The 18,309-nt window shown below is 44.4% G+C and overlaps 1 protein-coding gene across 1 annotated transcript; it reads left to right on the top strand.

Annotated features, from left to right (window-relative positions):
- The first annotated feature begins 2,510 nt into the window (after positions 1-2,510).
- Positions 2,511-4,236, top strand: LOC123058022 (uncharacterized). The gene is made up of 3 exons (XM_044480865.1): positions 2,511-2,859; positions 3,043-3,254; positions 3,339-4,236. The coding sequence occupies exons 2-3, from the start codon at positions 3,168-3,170 to the stop codon at positions 3,951-3,953; spliced, it is 702 nt and encodes a 233-aa protein (XP_044336800.1). The 5' UTR covers positions 2,511-2,859; positions 3,043-3,167; the 3' UTR covers positions 3,954-4,236.
- The last annotated feature ends 14,073 nt before the right edge of the window (positions 4,237-18,309 follow it).

Raw genomic sequence — 18,309 nt, 5'->3', positions numbered from 1 at the left:
ATCACAAATTGTTTAGCACATGAGATAATTAAGCCATCTCATATCAAGCAGAACTACATATACATGTCAAACTGAAAGTGTCCGAGTGCGTGAGCAAATTAAGGACTGGAACTATCACCGCGCAGCAAGCATTTGAGTATTTGAGTACATGACAATACAACACAAGAGATATACATATATTGCTTTTAGTACATGGCCAACAGGACCGAGTTTAAAGGACTGAAACTACCACTGTCCAACAAGCATCTTGATAGTACATAACAGAAAAGATCTATGAGTATAATTTGTGTCCTGTTTTGGTGGTTCCTGTTAATCAATCTTCATCTGCTGGCATTCCTGCTTCTACGTGGGAGTTTTAACCTCCATGTACTCTTATACACTTGATCAATTCAATCTACCTAGCTAAGAACACCAAATAAGTAGGTGTTAGTTAGAAACATATACGAAATACCATATATTGAGAAGAGACACAGTCATTATGTCAACTTCATTCACTGCTCCAACCAAGGATACATAACCTAGTTGTCAAACTTAAGATGAAATTCCGAGCTTTTTAGTGAATTGTCCTAAACTTCAAGACCCTAAGATTATCCAACCGTCCTCAACCCTCCAACTTGGTTCTCCAGATTACTTAATAGAGAAACAAAAGTTCCAAATTAGAGTACCAAACCACCAAGAACAGGAGCAATACACGAACAAACTTAAGTTACTAAAATGCATCATTCACACACAAGCAGATTTGAGACGAACAAGTACAGGAAAATAGAACTGTACAGATAAAGCATAAATTTACTTGATACAGTAAAATTGGGCTGCAGCACAAATAGCAAACAAAGTTAACATCTATTTACCAGGAAAATGAACAACTGTGTCGAAGATTTGTAGGTTTATACCAAGTCGCATTGGGCGGTTGGGAAGGACCCGAGGAGCTCATCACCGGCTTGCCGCTAACGAGGGGGAGAAGGTCACGAGCTGATGTGCCTGAGAGAGAGAGAGGAGGCGACGAACCGACTGCTACCGGAGATTCAGATCAGAGGCTACGAGATTGACGAGCAAACTGCGGGGCAGAGCTTATTAGCCGGGGAGATTTGATTTTGTCTACCTCAAACTGCACCGTCGGCGACACGACGGCCAGCAGCCATCGGAGATTTTCTGAACTCGCCCAGCTTGAGGAGGGATATGGGCCGCCGCCGCCAGCGTTGGGACTGCTGCTCTGTAGGGGATTTGGGATTGAACGACGAGGGCACTGAGACCAAATTAGCTTGCAGGGAAGGACCTTTTTGCAAATTATCCGGACAGATTGCTGCACCTAAATCTGGGCCATCAGTCTCCCATCCGATGGTCCAGATCCGTTTTTCTATTTTTCTACCACAAACCTCTTTTCTATTGTAGTTGCTCCCAGCTTAGGTCTTTTTCTTTTCATTATTTTCCGTTTCTGTTTTATTCTTTCTCCACTATTTTGTATTCTATATGGATAGAAAATGAATTTTGTTGACTATGAGAGTGGGTACATAAATAATGGGCTATAAGTTGAGCTAGTATAACAAGTCTTGATTATTTGTGAATTGCTTAAATTTTTATTTAAATTGAAATGATTAAAGTTAAATGTTGCTGGCTCTGTTTTAAATAAGTTAGGGGCATTTTAATAATTCCTTAAGGGTTTGTTTACTACATGAAAATTATGTAGTGCTTATTTGCAATTACAGACACTTTTATTTTAATATCTGAAGAAACAGTTTCTGCACTTCTAATATGAATTTGAATTTGAGTTGAATTAATTATTTAATTGCATTTTAATTATGAAAAAAATGGTGACATGGCATATTAGGGGAAGATCATTGTAGCTTGATTATCGGGGTGTTACAATTGTCGTATCGCTGGCACGCTATCCAGATCAGCATTATCAAGTTTTGCGACGTGGTTCGTCAACTCGAGGCAAGATGGCCATTGCACGGGACAGAGGATGAGATCGTAAGTTTTACTTTCTCTTGCTCAACTTGTTGATAGATTCATTCACTCAATGTTTTGGTCTACACATTATATGTAGCCCGTAGCACTGTTTGATGAAGCTGAAGGGAGGGTATGTGTGGAACGACATGATTAGTTCGTGAAAAACTTGTTGGACATCCGGTATCTAGTCGATTTAGATACATTATTGTACTAGACCTAATTTGCATGGTATGTATGGATAGTTTGTGTTATTTTCTATTCGAATTTTGATGAATATCGATCGGTTTGCATGAATTTCGTTCGGTTAGTTAAAATGCAATTCGAAATGTATGTGGCTACGGTTGGATAACATTCTCCCGCATCTGTGTCCGTGGACTGGCTCCGCTTGTACACAGATGGATGCGGGTTGCCGTTGGAGATGCCCTAATCTAGTCAAAGTTGCCACCAAGATGTTAATCTTCCAAAGATTATTTGGATTCTCACATTATTCAATAAAGTTTCTTCGATTCCCCCTAAAAAAAGAGATAAAACATTTATATCCAAGAAAAGAAAAAGGAAAACCCTAGATCTCGCAACTGCGGCTGCGGGGCGGCGTCAAGGAAAGAAGGAGAGGGAGAACACTGCTTTTGGAGATGGAGGTGATAGGAGAAGCCAAAGAGGGTAGCGGCGGAGAATCCGCGGAGTGCTACCGTAAGGAGGCCAAATCCTCCTCTGGGATCGAAGGACAACAATCTGGGATCGAAGACGGTTCAGCCACGCCGGAGCAGATCTCGGAGAACGAAGACGACAACTCAACGGATGGGGAGCTGTTCCTGCCCGAGTACTTAACGGATGAGGAGATCATGCAAGAGTACCGTATAGGCTGGGAATGCAGGTGCTATGGCAAGTTCGGTAACTTCGAAGATGAGAGTAAGTAAACAATATACGCACTTATATGAGTTAATTCGCATAATAACTTGCAGCAAGCATAATTTTCTTCCTATTCGTAATCATCGAAATCTGAATCAAAGAAAATTTTCGGTTTCTGTGTATTATTATGTTTCTTGCTGACAGACCTTATATGTTGCAACACACTCTTTGTGTCCTATGCAGCGACGATCAAGAACATGCTGACCACATACAAAACCATCCCACATGCTTTGGTCTCCCGCAACTTGCAAGTCTACTCCATCGAAGTCGAGAAGCCGAAACTCGGGTGACCACTTCGTGTCTATGGCATGGTTGCTGCCCGAGACCATGTGGATTATAATCGCAACTTTCTCTTCAATCGCACGAGCGATAACTGCCAAATCATTACTGCAGATGTATACATTCCTCTTCCCTGCTTGAGGTGGGTTTATTGGCTTTGCCATATAAATTGTTACTTATACTATGGTTGTCAATTGCAGGAGCCCTACTTGACGCCGACTGGCCCCTCTCGTGCAATTCTGTCCCTTGAACCTGTGGACTTTGAAGTTGATCTTAAGTTCAAGAGAGAGTTTAAAGATGGAAAAGCATTGATCAACCAAGTCCTCCGATACCAACGGAGCCCTGGTCCTTTTGGTACAATCTTGGACAACAACCTTTGCACCATAAGATTTCATTGTAAGCAGCTTGGGGAAGCGGTCGAGGCCACTATCCTGAGTGTGCAAATTATTCATGGGTCATGGCCTAGTCAATTTGCAGGGAATTTTTTTAGCAAAGGTGCCTCTCCCCTTGAAGAATTTGTGTTGCTTGATTTTTCAGATGGAGATAATCCGCCGGTGGATCAAGATGGTAACATTCATCTGTCAAGGCGTGTTGTTTCTGTAGATGTGAACCAAGACTTCAAAGTTTCTGTACAGGCCTACTCTGCATGTGGTGGTAGCTTGAAAATACCCATTGCAACAGGTGATGCTGTGTTCGAACCCAAAAAAGACGGCGGCGTAACAGAGAAAGAATGTGACATTGGTGCTAGCTGCAGGGTCAAGATTAAAGTGGCTTGGTCTCTACTTATTTGGTCCAAGCTTCTACTCCAGGGTTAACATTAAAGTGGCCTGGTCTCTACTTATTTGGTCCAAGCTTCTACTCCAGGGTTAACATTAAAGTGGCTTGGTCTACTCCATTCAGAAATATCCTTCCTTCCTTCCTCTAATGAAACCAAAGGTGTCATATGTTCTGGCTGGCTGGAAGAAGAATATGCAGTCTTTCCTGTGGTCTATTAACTTGTTCAGCTATCTGTAATGCCATGAGCTGGTTGTTATGCGAGATTATCTTGGACCCCGAAGTCATGTCTTGTGAAACTAATTTAAATTGTGTCATGTGAGATGCCCCGGCTATTTCTGTATGAATGTCAGCTATTTATGTATGTTCCCTCTGTCCCATCATATAAGAACCTTTTTGACACTAACTAGTATAAAAAACGTTCTTATATTATGGGACGGAGGGAGTATCTACTGATTAGTAGTGTACGTTCTCGTGCTGTTTTTACCCCTGAGCACCAGTTAATTAGTTTTGATAGCATGATGATGTGCTAGTTACTGGACGCAGCTACGCCTCAATTGTTTGATGTGGTAAGCCAGGCCTACAGCAAGTGTGTCGCATGATTCATATGATTGTAATTGTAGTGAGCAGGTGATTTCGTCAATTCAGCATGGTTCGTACAATTGTAATTGTAACGAGCAGGTGATTTCGTGAATGCGTCAATTTCATGATAGATTCTTTGTGCCGCAGCGAGGGTTCCATCGTCCGTAAATTTACACCCAAGCAGAATGAAGCATGCCGCGGTTGCGAGAGCAATGGCGTTTGCCGGAGTTTGTAGTGTTTCTTCTTCTTTCTGAAAGTGGTGTTGATATACAGACTTCTCATGATGGTCGCTTCCACACTTTGATTCATTCAACAAGACATCTATGAGATCATTTGTATGACACCTAGCTAGGAAACGTGCCTTCTCCCCACAGAAGTCCGTTGACACCGATTTCATTTAGGGAGAAGAAAGAGAGGTTTGCCGGCGTATTGGAAATGATTCAAGCAAGTGTGATTGGAGTGACGAGGTAACCCTCCAATTTTATGCCATTGCCGCCGTCGAGTTTGGGAAGGAGGAGATCAAGGCACGATCTGTTCATTTTCTTAGCCTGGATGCCCACAATTTTCTGTCAACGGAGAGAGTACTACACGCCTGCTTTATGTCTCTGCTGTCTGCCTTGCGCGCTCGCCTGATCTGACGGCGGCGTCCGACGCCGACCCAGTGGCGGGGCTAGTGCTCTGCCCCTCGACACGAGCGCGCACATGGCGCGGTTGGTTGCGGCGGCGGAGACGCCCACGCGACGTCTCTCGCCGTAGCCAGCCTGTCCCTCGCCCGCGGGGCAGCCACCCCGATCATCCCTGTCCGATAATGGTAACCAGATCCAATCTCATGCAGTCCCGTCTCGGTCTCGCTCTCTTGTACCACCTGTTTCGAAAACAACGACCTCTTATCCAAAACAGGGCGAAGGTTTCGCTGGATGATATGGTGCATTTTCAAGTGCGTCCATAAATAAGGGTACATCTAACTTTTGTATCAAGTTAAAGTTTTAAATTTTTAACCAAATTTAATGAGTAGTGGCATATATGATATCAAATTGGTACATTATGAAACTACGTTTCAAAACAAATCTAGTGGCTCTAATTTAGTGCCATAAATGCTGCTACTTTTCTCTATAAAATTGATCAAAGTTTTAAAAACATTGACTTATGACAAAAACTAGATATATATTTATTCACGAACGGAGGGGGTAGCTGTTCAATAGACGCTCTAATTAGAAAAGAGCAAAAAACGGTGTATTTTCGACTGAGATGAGTATACCCCTCTTATCTTCTCAACTTTGAAATGAACTTGACAAGAGGTTAGTTTAGATGGGCGGTACAACAGTTGCCATTAGGTGAGTGTATCGTCGTATTTGTGTTGCAGAATTCTTTCATGATATCATCTTTTTTGGGGCAAAAATTCTTTCATGATATACTACATCACATCACTATTACAAAATGGGCCACTTCAGATAGGTTCATTGCTCCGACCCAAAATATAATTAATTGGGTATGGGCTCTCTGAGCTCTGAGTAGTTTAGCGGACAAATTGATAGGTTTGGCATTCTCCGCCGATCAAGCAAATCACTTTACTATTCTTTAGTAGACAGGGTGAACCCTCGCATTACGCGAGACCAGGGCGAACCCTCGCGTCGGGGGAGCATCAGATGGGCCAGCCCAGCCGCGCAGGAGGCCACAACCTGTTCTTTTTTTCTTCTACTTTCTGTTTTTGTTTTTTCCTTTATTTTTGTACTTTTCTTTGAACTTTAAAATATTCTACACACACGCGCGCGCGTACACAGACATAGAGATTGACTATTCATCACCCCGGGTTAGGAATAGTTATTCTTCACCCCCTCTATTTTAACATTAATGCACCAAAATTTCACATTTCATAAATTTTGACTTATTTAATACATAAAAATAGAATGTAAGAAAATATATAATCACCGCAAAAAATTATTTATGTTATGTCAAATTACAAACGTAAAAATGTAGTGTAAAATATACATAAAATGCATTTTTTCTGGTCTTATGACCTATGATTTTGTTTTTTTATGCTAAATTTTACGTAGTGAATCAATATGAATGTAACTTTTTGTATTCCAAATGTAATTTATTTATGAAACGATTACCAGATTACCTCGGGTGAAGAATAAATTATTCTGCACCCTGCATCATTTTTAATACAAATGGTTACAGAAAACACTCTTCAGAGCATATTTCAAAAAATGTTGAGTAAGTATGAAAAATGTTTAATGAGTATTTAAAACATGTTGAACAAGTTTTTAAACATGTTGAATAAGTATTGAAAATGCTGAACAAGTATTTGAAAAATGTTGTATACGTATTAGAAAATGTTGAACAAGTATTTTAAAAATGCTGAACAAATATTTGAAAATATTGAATAAGTAAAAAAAATCTTGAATAAGTATTTAAATTTTTTGAACGAGTATTGATTTTTTTGAACGAGTATTTGAAAGTATTCAAATAAGTTTTTAAATGTTGAACAAGTATCTAAAAAATGTTGAATACACGTTTGGACAGTGTTGAACGTGTATACAAAAAATGTTGACCACTTATTGAAAAATGTTTTTGACATATACAAAAATGCAGAGTGAAAACGAAAACATAAGAAAAAACAAAAGAAAAACAAAAAATGGAGAAGAACAAAGGAAACCAAACAAAACATGAAGAAGAAAAAATAAAAAATGAAGAAAAAAATAAAACCAAACAAAAGACGAAGGAAAACAAAGAAAACCCTGTCAAAAAACAAAAAGAGAAAAATAGAAAAAAAAACAATGAAAGTCGGGCTAACTTCGCCTCAACTACATCCCACCCTATTATGTGATCAGAATCCCGACCCTAGCTTGGTGGCTAGCACCGGTGAAATTTATCTTTGCAAGCACGGTTTGAAATCCCTCTGCGGTGTTCCTTTTTTCCCCGTTATTTTCGTTTGAAGTGTGCGCGAGTGGGCCCGCCTGTTGGTGATGGAGCTCGTAGCGAGAGTTCCCGTACAACTTGCTTTATGCGAGAAATAGCATTCGTGCTTTAGACACGTTATTAGAAGCGAAATCGATAGTGAAAATTGCATTATATTGAACATATAACTCTAGCTACGCAACCCGCCTAACGAGAGCCATCGTGGTTGAAATCGACCTCGCCCGCACGATTTGCCTCGCTGTCCAGCACGTTCGTCCTTTCCATCGTGCTGGTCAAAATCGGGGCATCCGTTTTCCTGCACGCATCGTTCTCGCACTAGAGTCGCTGAAGGCTGGGCCAGGGTTGCGCATGGGTCCATCTCGCAGTGCCGCCGTGTGTGCGTGTGTGTGTCCAAGAGCCTGCTCGGTCAAAACGGGCGTCGATTGTGGGTTTGCAGCGCTGGCAGCCCCGCCCATCATGGGTTGGTTTGATTTTTTTACCTTTCACGCTCGCACCCAGCTGCGGCCGTTCTGCTTCAGCTGCATCGGGCCCATTTGTCGGTCTCTTGGGTGCGCGGGGGTTATGTTCGTGCTTGCTGGCGTGGCTGGCCCGCTTCGGTCCGCTGGGTAAAGAGTCGCTTCGCCGCTTGCTGGCGTGGCTGGCCCGCTTCGGTCCGCTGGGTAAAGAGTCGCTTCGCCTGTTTCGTGTTGCTACAGGGGGTCTCTTCTCTCCGTGCCGCTGCAGGTGGCCTGTCGTGGAATTGTCACGACAGATGTCCTCGTGAAAGGACTTAGTCGCGGAGCCATCGCTACGGGTTAGCTTGAAGGGGTTAAACTGGACAAGGGGACACGGGAGTTTATACTAGTTCGGCCCCTTTGATGAAGGTAAAAGCCTACGTCTAGTTGTGATTGGTATTGCTAGGGTTTCGAGGGCCAGGGAGCGAATCCGCTTTGTCTGGCTCTCGAGTTGTTGTTCTCCCTTGAACCGCCGCCGGGTCACCCCTTTATATACTCAGGAGGACCCGGCCGGTCTACAGAGTCCCGAGGCTGGCTCATACAAGTGTCTGCCTCGGTCTCCTCTTTCCTATCTTATAATATTAGTTTATACAATCATGACGGTTTACTACCATGGGCCCTAAATCGCCTGCGGGCTCTGGGCCTCTAAGCCTTATCCGTAAAGCGCCATCTTCTGGGTTTTCTTGGGCTTCAGCACAGGTGAGGGTGAACCGGCCCCTCCTAGGCGGTTTACCCTTAATGGTTATATCCTCAACATTAGGCCCCAGATTGATTTGAACCTGTTCATGTCAATCTTCAATCTTTAGAAAAAACTACTTGACTTTTTGACAATTCTCGTAAACCGCCATATTGTCTTCTCCCTGTGAACTTTGGTGAACCGCCATGATGTCATCTTCTGACACGCAGTAAATCATTGTGACATCATCCCTGTATAAAAAGATTTATGAAGATTCCTTTCTCTTTAATTAATTCTTGAAGATCGAGGCGACAGCTACATCCTTTTTTGCCGCTCCCGACTCCTCGATTTTCGCGCCTGCTATTTTATTCCACTTCCCTTATAAATAAGGCAGGGGTGCCTTCCATTTCCCCCTTTCCCATTCACATCGTCTTCCTCCTTGCGACCCGAAGACCTCAAGCATCGCCGCCGCCGTCGTCGTCGATCTTCCAGTCTGCACCAACAAGGTCGTTGCATCACCCTGTTCGTACCAGATCTCTTAAGATACTCCGCCGCTGCGTGTCTCTGGTAAATACTCCTTCCCTTTACTTGTTAAATCTGCATTAGGGTTTCGAAGTTTCTTCGGTGTTCGTCAGTGTTCATCAGCACTTCCTCTGCTTTTCCTTTAGCATCGTACTGAATCTAGCTAGGCCTGATAGTTTCCCCTTGCGGCTGGATCTGTAGCTTTAATCTGCTGTACTACAGCATCTTACTGTTCCTGTATAAATCCTTATCTGAACCTTCTCTGTTCCGTTTAACACCATTGTAAAGCTCAGAAAAATTTATCTTTTGAACAACGGTAGATCCAAAATTATATCACCATCTTATGAAACTTGTTTCTGCAACACTTAACAAATTTTCAGATTGGTTCTGCCTCCAATGGGCGGTTTATCCTTTAGTATTGATAATCCCTCGTATGTCATTAGCCCTCTCTTAAACCGCCATCTAGACTTTGAACAGCAATGCCTGGTTCACTTCATACGTATACCTTGAATTGCCGGTTTAACATTTGTCAAACACATATGAACCGCCAATCGTAAACCATCCATTTTCCTTTTACAGACTTTGTAAGATGACGAAGCAATTTGCTGCTTGCAACTGGGTTCCATCTCGGATCACAGAAACGCAAATCAATGAATATGTCACCACAGGCGCTTTAGCTTCAAGAAATGTCCTCCATTGGCGACTTCCTGGCCCTGAGTGCCCTCCTGAGCCTCAAGATGGAAAAGTGATTGTGTTCATGCAACATTTAGCTCGAGGTTTCAGTCCTCCCGGATCAAAAAAATTTCGGGATGTTCTTGCCAGGTTCCAACTTCATCCTCAAGATATTGGACCAAATTCTGTGTCCAACATATGCGAATTCCAAGTATTCTGTGAGGTTTACCTGCAAGAAGAACCAACTGTCAACCTCTTTCAAGATCTCTTTCACTTAAACCGCCGGACTGAATTTTCTGACGGACCCAATACTGAACTTGGCGGTGTGTCGATCCAAAAGAGGAAAGAGGTTGAATTTCCTCACGCCAAACTTCACAGCCATCCAAAAGACTGGAACCAAACCTGATTCTATTGTCAGAATACTGCCCCTGCTGAAGAGAATCCTTTACCGGGCTACCGTCCGCACCGGCTCAACAATAATCACCCTTTACCTCAGAGATTGTCTGCCAAAGACTGACAAGCCTATGCACCTCAACTCGCCAAACTCCGGGCTTTCCTCGCCAACGGTTTAACTAGTGTTGATCTCGTCCGCTGTTGGATTTCATGGTGCATTCTACCTTTAAGCCGCCGGCCCGGATTGATGTTTGGATATATCGGCAATTCCAATGATCCACAATGGTTTAATGAAATAGAACTGACTGACGATGAAGTCACTGAAGGTGTAAAGAAAATACTTGACGAACCGCTCACCGTATGTACTCAAATTGGTCTGCGTCCTTTTTATGCCTCCAACAAACTGCCAGCGGTAAAGACTTTAACCTTGTACTTTTCCTGATCCTTCTCCGCTTTGACACTGCTATAATAACCCTTTGTGCAATCTCATAGGCCAGTAGCTCCTTCTGGAAAAGGAAATGTCAAGACAAATCGGCTAAGGCTCCTCGTGTTAGGACCAAGGTCATCAAGAGAGCTGCCAAAAAAAACTGCTGAGTCTTCAGAACCGCCAGAGGATGTCGGTGACTCGGCTGAAGAGGTAAAGTTTGACTCCCTTGACTTCTATTCATATATTTTTACTAATAATGATTACTCCCAGGATGATGCGGAGGCCAGCCATGCAGATCATGTTGAGGTAATTTGTCTTTCTGACTCAGAACTTGTGCCAGTTCAACGATTTCGCTACGCAGTTCGGAAAGTGAAATGCTCTCACCCTGTTGCTCATTTGGATAAAAAACTTTCTTTGAAGACACAGCAAACCGAAGGGCGTCGCACAACCCGGCACAGTGGTCAACAGGTCACTTCTTCTGGTTTACCTCATACACCAAACCGGAAACGTCGTCCAGAGGTTGCTTGTTCTCCTGAAAAACGTTATCTTTTGAAAGGTTTCTTCCGATGCCCTCTCAATCCATCTGATTCAAACTATCAGGCATCTTCTAATTCGTCTGGCGGTTCATCAACCACTCAGCTGCCTCCACTGAAAACCGTCCCTGGGTAAGCATGCAGTCCTTCCTTCTCCTTCATAATTTAGTTAATCATGCTAATCCTTGTTTTAATATTAGTGCTAAAGCTCGTCTGAGTAAGAAGGCCAAGACCAGTGCCCCTACCGGCGAAGTTGAAGCGGAGAAAGCTCCTGAAAATCCTGATAAAAATCTTGATAATCTCATGGATGATTCTGTCCCGCCAGAGCCAACTAACAATGCTGATCCGCCGGAAGCTGATCCGGCCACACATGAGGACACCTCAAGTCCATATGCTATACCTGCAAGTCCGGTTGCTGATCCACTAAGGTCAACTGCTAATCCGTCAAGCCCAGCCAAAGATGATGACGTTATTGTTACTGGCACTGCTTATACCGCTCCGGGTGATGCAGTTATCTTGGCAAAACATACCGCCAAGGATGAGTTTACTTCTATGGGCAAGAGGAAGATGGAAGCTGACTTTTCAAAATATGCTAATCTTTCTGCCCAGGATCTTCATTCCGGATTCTTGAACCGGCTTTATACAAGCCGAGATAATGAGGCTGACTTGGTAAATCTGATGAAGGAACGCTATGAGGTAAACATTTTCATCCTTATCTTTGTATTTTCACTGCCTTGTATTCTGTAGCCCCCAAGGGCCGGTTTAGCTTGTAAAGACAAACCGGGACTTTTGAATTTCCAAACTGCACATTGTTGACTTTTAAGTTTTTTGAACAAATACACATTAGCCCCCAAGTGCCAGGATTGAAACTTGTATGAATCCTCGGGACTTTGAATAAGCAGTAAGAAAGAAGCAATCCGCATTAGCCCCCAAGTGCCAAGTGTAGAACCAGTTGTATGCTTGGGACTTTTGATAAAATATTGATATGCTCCTCTGATTGTGGCAGGCTGACATAAACCATCAACGGACGCAGATTGCTGATCTTCAAGAGAGTATCAAATCTCATCAAGAAGAATCTTCTAAAGCCAAAGATGAACTTCGAGCCGCTTTAACTTCCATAGAACGACTGAAGGAAGAATTCAAGACTGAACGTGCCAATTGGGACACTGAGAAGGGTACATTGCTGAAACGGGCTGAAGACGCCGAATCTGCTCTTAAACCGGTGGCAGAAGAGCTTTCTGGGTTGAAGCGTTAAGTGAACGCCATGACCTCCGCAGTATTTGGTAAGTACTCCTAGCAAGGCATCTGAAATATCCATCTTGTAAGGTGCCGGTTGAAATATGAAATTCTTAAACCGTTGCAGGTAGCTGCATTACTCATCTGGGCTCAGATGTACGGATGAAGCTGAAAGCAGCATATACTCTGCTTGAACAACTATACACCGGTGCTCAACGGGTTATCTGCACATCATCCTATGACAATCCGGCCCCAACACTGATCAAGGACACTCTGGCAAGGCTATCCATGGCACCAGCACATATAGAAGAGGTAAAGCGATCTGCTGCCAGGGCTGGCGCTTTGTTGGCACTTACTCGAGCCAAAGCGTTGATAGATGACTTGGATCCGATGGACCTTGCCAAAGGCTTTCCAAGCACACAAGAAAACGGGGCAGATTTTGATGATGAAGCCCTTAAAAGAGTGACAAGGGAAATGTGTCCTCTGGCGAGTCAGCTGGCATAAGATGCTAACTTGACTGTTCACCGGTCTTATTATGATGCCAACAACAAACGGGTTAACACTGTCATCCCGGAGGCGCAAAATCTTATTCCGGGAATCCGTAAGCACACTTATGCCCCTGACATTGATCCGTCAGAACTTATCAGTGAAGAAGCTATCTTTCAGGCCTTAACCCGGATTGACTGGACCACCACAAACTTCTAGCCGCTAGGTGGGGAGGAGGAGGCTGATCCGACGCCAGATGACCCATCAACTTCGCATCAACATGGTAATGAGACTTGATCCGGCAATCAGAGTGATGCTCCATAAACCTTGTTCTGCTGGAAACACCATACTTTGGGCCTTCAAGCGCCTTGTAATAGGCTAGTGAAAATACTTTAATCCGTTGCCATCGTGCACTGGGATACACTTTGCGTTGATTCGTCATGATAATTTCGGTACTGGCTTATGTATTTTTACAATATTATGCAATCCCTGTGTCTGCATAAGGAAAATCTGTCCAGGCAGTTTACCACCGGACGGGTCAAAATACCCAACACAACTTGGTAAGCAACTATGGTTGCAGCAATAATAAATCATACCTGTGATACAAAACATTGCTGTTGGTTTACCAATTGTGATTTGAAGAAGGGTGAAAACCCAACTTCCACCATGCCATGCTGGTATATATATGATATAGAACCGGGTTGTGATGAACACCGGCCGATTGCTGGAGACAAGGTGTCAAAGCCAGACCGGTTTTGAAGGATGCCGGGTTACCTTTAATTGTATGCTTTAACAGAAGATCCGTAAGCCATACCAGGTTAAAAAACACCGGTTTAACATAAACCTTACGAAAAACAAAACTTGGCAAGAAGCAAACAAAAACTATGGTCAAGGCTTTTCAAGGGCTGCCAAGCCCAAATCGAGGCTTTTCATGGGCTGCCAGCCCACTGAGTTAAACCATTTTGACGAAGCCTTTTAAGATGGCCCTCCAACTAACCAATCATCGTTTTAACTTTGACAAGTTCAGGGTCTCAATGAGAGTAACTGTCAAACGTTCGACGGGTCGTGCCAGGATTACCTGGATATGAGTGGCTTACTTGATGAAGGCAGGTTAACCCGAGGTTTTAGGGGAATACACCAGGCTTCCAAGCCGTGGGTCGATACCCAGCTACAAGGGTCCTTTCAAACTCTTTGGTATTTGACACAAAGAGCCCCCAAGTAACTTTGTGAGCTGTGCTCAATGGGTGCCTATGTTTGAGTCGTGCTTTACGCAATCAAACTCTCTTTGGCCCCTAGGGTGTGAAGCTCTCAAGCTAGATGGTGGCATGGTAGCCAGGCTAACAGGTAGTACTTCGCTTTATTAGCTGAAGCCCCCAAGTTAACAGATATTTAAAGAAAAAACGGCGGAGACCCTACTTGATAGCAAGGATGCCCGTTTATTATATTGATCATAATATATACATTGTTGAAATATGTACATACGAAAAGCCTGTGGCTTCAAGTGTAATAAGGCCGTAGGAGAGCTATGTTCCATGGCCGCCGGGTCTCCTCCTCAGAGCTACGTGAGTCTTCTCGAACGTCAATGAGGTAGTATGATCCGTTGTGCATATTTTTGCTGACCACAAAGGGCCCTTCCCAAGGTGGGGATAATTTGTGCATATCAGTCTGGTCTTGAATGAGTCGAAGTACCAAATCGCCTTCTTGAAAGGTTCTTGTCTTAACCCGGCGGCTGTGATAACGCCGCAGGTCTTGTTGATAAACCGCCGACCGCGCCAAAGCCATGTCTCGTTTCTCATCTAACAGGTCCAGCGCCTGTTGGCCTGCTTGCTCGTTGTCCGCTTCAACATAATTCGCAACCCGGGGCGAGTCGTGACGAATATCACTTGGGAGGACAGCCTCAGCCCCATAGACCAGGAAAAAAGGTGTATATCCCGTAGATCGGTTTGGGGTGGTATTTATACTCCATAACACAGATGGTAATTCTTCCACCCAACAACCCGACGTCCGCTTCAAAGGGACCATAAGCCGAGGCTTGATACCCTTCAGGATTTCTTGATTCACCCTCTCAGCTTGACCATTAGACTGGGGTGAGCCACAGACGCTACATCAAGTCGGATGTTCTCTCGTTGGCAAAACTCCTCCATCTCACCTTTAGAAAGGTTCGTACCATTATCTGTGATGATGCTATGTGGAAAGCCGAAACGGAAAATAATCTTTTTGAGAAATTGAACCGCCATGGCTGCATCACATTTACTGATGGGCTCCGCTTCAACCCATTTGGTGAACTTGTCAACCGCCACCAACAGGTGGGTCTTCTTGTCCTTGGAGCGCTTAAAGGGTCCAACCATATCAAGCCCCCAAGTAGCAAACGGCCAAGTGATGGGAATCATGCGTAACTCTTGAGCCGGAACATGAGCTCGACGTGAAAATTTCTGACAAGCGTCACACCGCTTTACCAAGTCATCCGCATCAGAATGAGCTGTCAACCAGTAGAACCCGTGTCGGAAAGCTTTAGCAACCAAGGACTTTGAACCGGCATGGTGACCGCAATCCCCTTCATGGATTTCACGTAGAATATCTTGTCCTTCTTCAGGAGAAACACAACGTTGGAATACGCCTGAAACGCTAGAACGGTGCAACTCGCCATTGTGAACAACCATAGACTTGGACCACCGGACTATCTGTCTGGCGAAAAGTTCGTCTTCTGGTAATTCGGCCCGGTTCAGATACGCCAAATATGGAACCGTCCAATCTGGAGTGGCATGTAAAACGGCTACCAACTGGGCCTCCTGATCAGGAACAGCTAAATCCTCCTCTGTAGGCAACTTTACAGATGGGTTATGCAAGATATCTAGAAAGGTATTGGGTGGTACCGGCTTACGCTGAGATCCCAGCCGGCTTAGAGCATCTGCTGCCTCATTCTTGCGCCGGTCGATGTGTTCCACCTGATAACCCTTAAAGTGACCTACTACAATATCCACCTCGCGCCTATAAGCCGCCATGAGTGGGTCCTTAGAATCCCAAGTACCAGAAACTTGCCGAGCCACCAGATCAGAATCTCCAAAGCATCGAACCCGGCTTAAGTTCATTTCCTTAGCTACACGAAGGCCGTGGAGTAAGGCCTCGTACTCCACTGCATTGTTAGTACAAGGAAACATTAAGCGGAGAACATAACAAATCTTATCTCCTCGAGGGGAAGTGAGGACAACCCCAGCCCCCGAGCCTTCCAACTTCCTGGATCCATCAAAGTGAATGGTCCAGTATGTATTATCCGGTTTGTCCTCCGGTGCCTGTAACTCAGTCCAATCATTGATGAAGTCAACAAGCGCCTGAGATTTGATGGCTGTTCGGGGCGTATACTTCAAACCATGGGGACCAAGCTCAATCGCCCACTTCGCAACCCGGCCAGTTGCTTTTCTATTCTGGATTATATCGCCCAAGGGAGCATAACTAACCACTGTGATAGGATGGCCTTGAAAGTATTGCTTGAGTTTCTTACTTGCCATAAAAACTCCATACACTAGCTTTTGCCAATGTGGATATCTTTGCTTTGATTCGATCAGTACCTCACTGATATAATAAACTGGTCGTTGAACCGGATATTCTTTTCCAGCCTCCTTACGCTCAACCACGATCGCCACACTGACCGCTCGGGCATTGGCAGCCACGTACAACAATAGAGGCTCATTATCAACTGGAGTAGCGAGGACTGGCGGTTCAGCCAGCTGCCGCTTCAATTCCTCAAATGCCGCATTGGCGGCGTCACTCCAGACGAATTTATCTATCTTCTTCAACATCTGATACAGGGGAATTGCCTTCTCTCCCAAACAGCTGATAAACCGGCTGAGGGCTACAATTCGGCCCGCCAGATGCTGAACATCATTGATACACGCTGGTTTAGCCAAGGATGTGATTGCTTTGATTTTTTATGGATTTGCCTCAATACCACTGTTGGACACAAGAAAGCCCAAGAGTTTGCCTGCCGGAACACCAAAAGCGCATTTTTCCGGGTTGAGCATCATTTTGTAAACCTAAAGGTTGTCGAACGTCTCCTTGAGATCATTTATCAAGGTTTCCTGCTTCCTAGATTTCACCACAATATCATCCACATAGGCATGAACATTACGCCCGATCTGCTTGTGAAGACAATTTTGCACACAACGCTGGTAGGTTGCTTGGACACTCTTGAGCCCAAAGGGCATAGAAACATAGCAGAAGGCTCCAAAGGGAGTGATGAAGGCTGTCTTCTCCTGGTCCTTAACTGCCATTTTAATCTGATGATAACCTGAATAAGCATCCAGGAATCTCAGGCGCTCACAACCCGCCATTGCATCAATGATCTGATCAATACGCGGGAGAGCGAAAGGATCTGCCGGGCAAGCTTTATTCAAATCAGTGTAGTCCACACACATACGCCAAGTGCCATTTTTCTTAAGAACAAGCACCGGATTAGCCAACCATTCGGGATGAAACACTTCGACTATAAACCCAGCTGCCAGCAGCCGGGCTACCTCTTCACCGATGGCCTTGCGTCTTTCTTCGTTAAAACGGCGAAGGTACTGCTTGACCGGTTTAAACTTAGGATCAATATTGAGAGTGTGCTCAGCGAGTTCCCTCGGTACACTTGGCATGTCAGAAGGTTTCCATGCAAAGATGTCCCGGTTCTCACGGATGAACTCGATGAGCGCGCTTTCCTATTTTGGATCCAGATTGGCAATGATACTAAACTACTTGGATGAATCACCAGGGACGAAGTCAATGAGTTTAGTCTCATTAGCCGGTTTGAACGTCAGGGCCGGGTCATGCTCAGTCGTAGGTTTCTTTAGAGGGGTCATGTCCGTCGGATCAACATTGTCCTTATAGAATTTCAGCTCCTCTGTAGCACAAACCGATTCAGCATAGGCCGCTTCACCTTCCTCGCAATCCAAAGCAATCTTTCGACTCCCATGTACTGTGATCGTCCCCTTATAACCCGGCATTTTGAGCTGTAAATATACATAACAGGGTCTCGCCATGAATTTCACGTAAGCCGGCCGTCCAAATAGCGCGTGATATGGACTCTGGATTTTCACCACCTCAAAGGTCAAAGTCTCAGACCTGGAATCATGCTCATCTCCAAACACGACTTCCAAAGCAATCTTTCTAACAGGGTATGCCGATTTACCTGGTACTACACCATGAAAAATAGTGTTTGACGGTTTAAGATTCTTATCTGTCAACCCCATGCGACGGAAAGTCTCATAGTACAGGATGTTGATACTGCTCCCTCCATCCATCAGAACCTTGGTAAACTTATATCCCCCCACCTGAGGTGCTACCACCAAGGCTAGTTGACACGGATTGTCAACCCGGGGCGGGTGATCCTCTCTGCTCCACACAATGGGCTGCTCCGACCATCGTAGATAACGTGGTACGGCCGGTTCAACAGTATTGACTGCCCTCTTGTGAAGTTTC

The sequence above is a fragment of the Triticum aestivum genome, chromosome 3A (genome assembly GCF_018294505.1).
Source record: "Triticum aestivum cultivar Chinese Spring chromosome 3A, IWGSC CS RefSeq v2.1, whole genome shotgun sequence".
Classification (NCBI taxonomy): Eukaryota; Viridiplantae; Streptophyta; class Magnoliopsida; order Poales; family Poaceae; genus Triticum; species Triticum aestivum.
The sequence above is the reverse complement of the archived record's forward strand: the minus strand, read 5'-3'. Positions and strand labels throughout refer to the sequence as shown.

Excerpts from the sequence above, each read along its gene's own strand:
- LOC123058022 (XM_044480865.1), top strand. The coding sequence starts at position 3,168 with ATGGTTGCTGCCCGAGACCATGTGGATTATAATCGCAACTTTCTCTTC. Across the intron at positions 3,255-3,338 it reads GCCAAATCATTACTGCAGAT|GAGCCCTACTTGACGCCGAC; the intron begins GTATACATTCCT and ends TGTCAATTGCAG.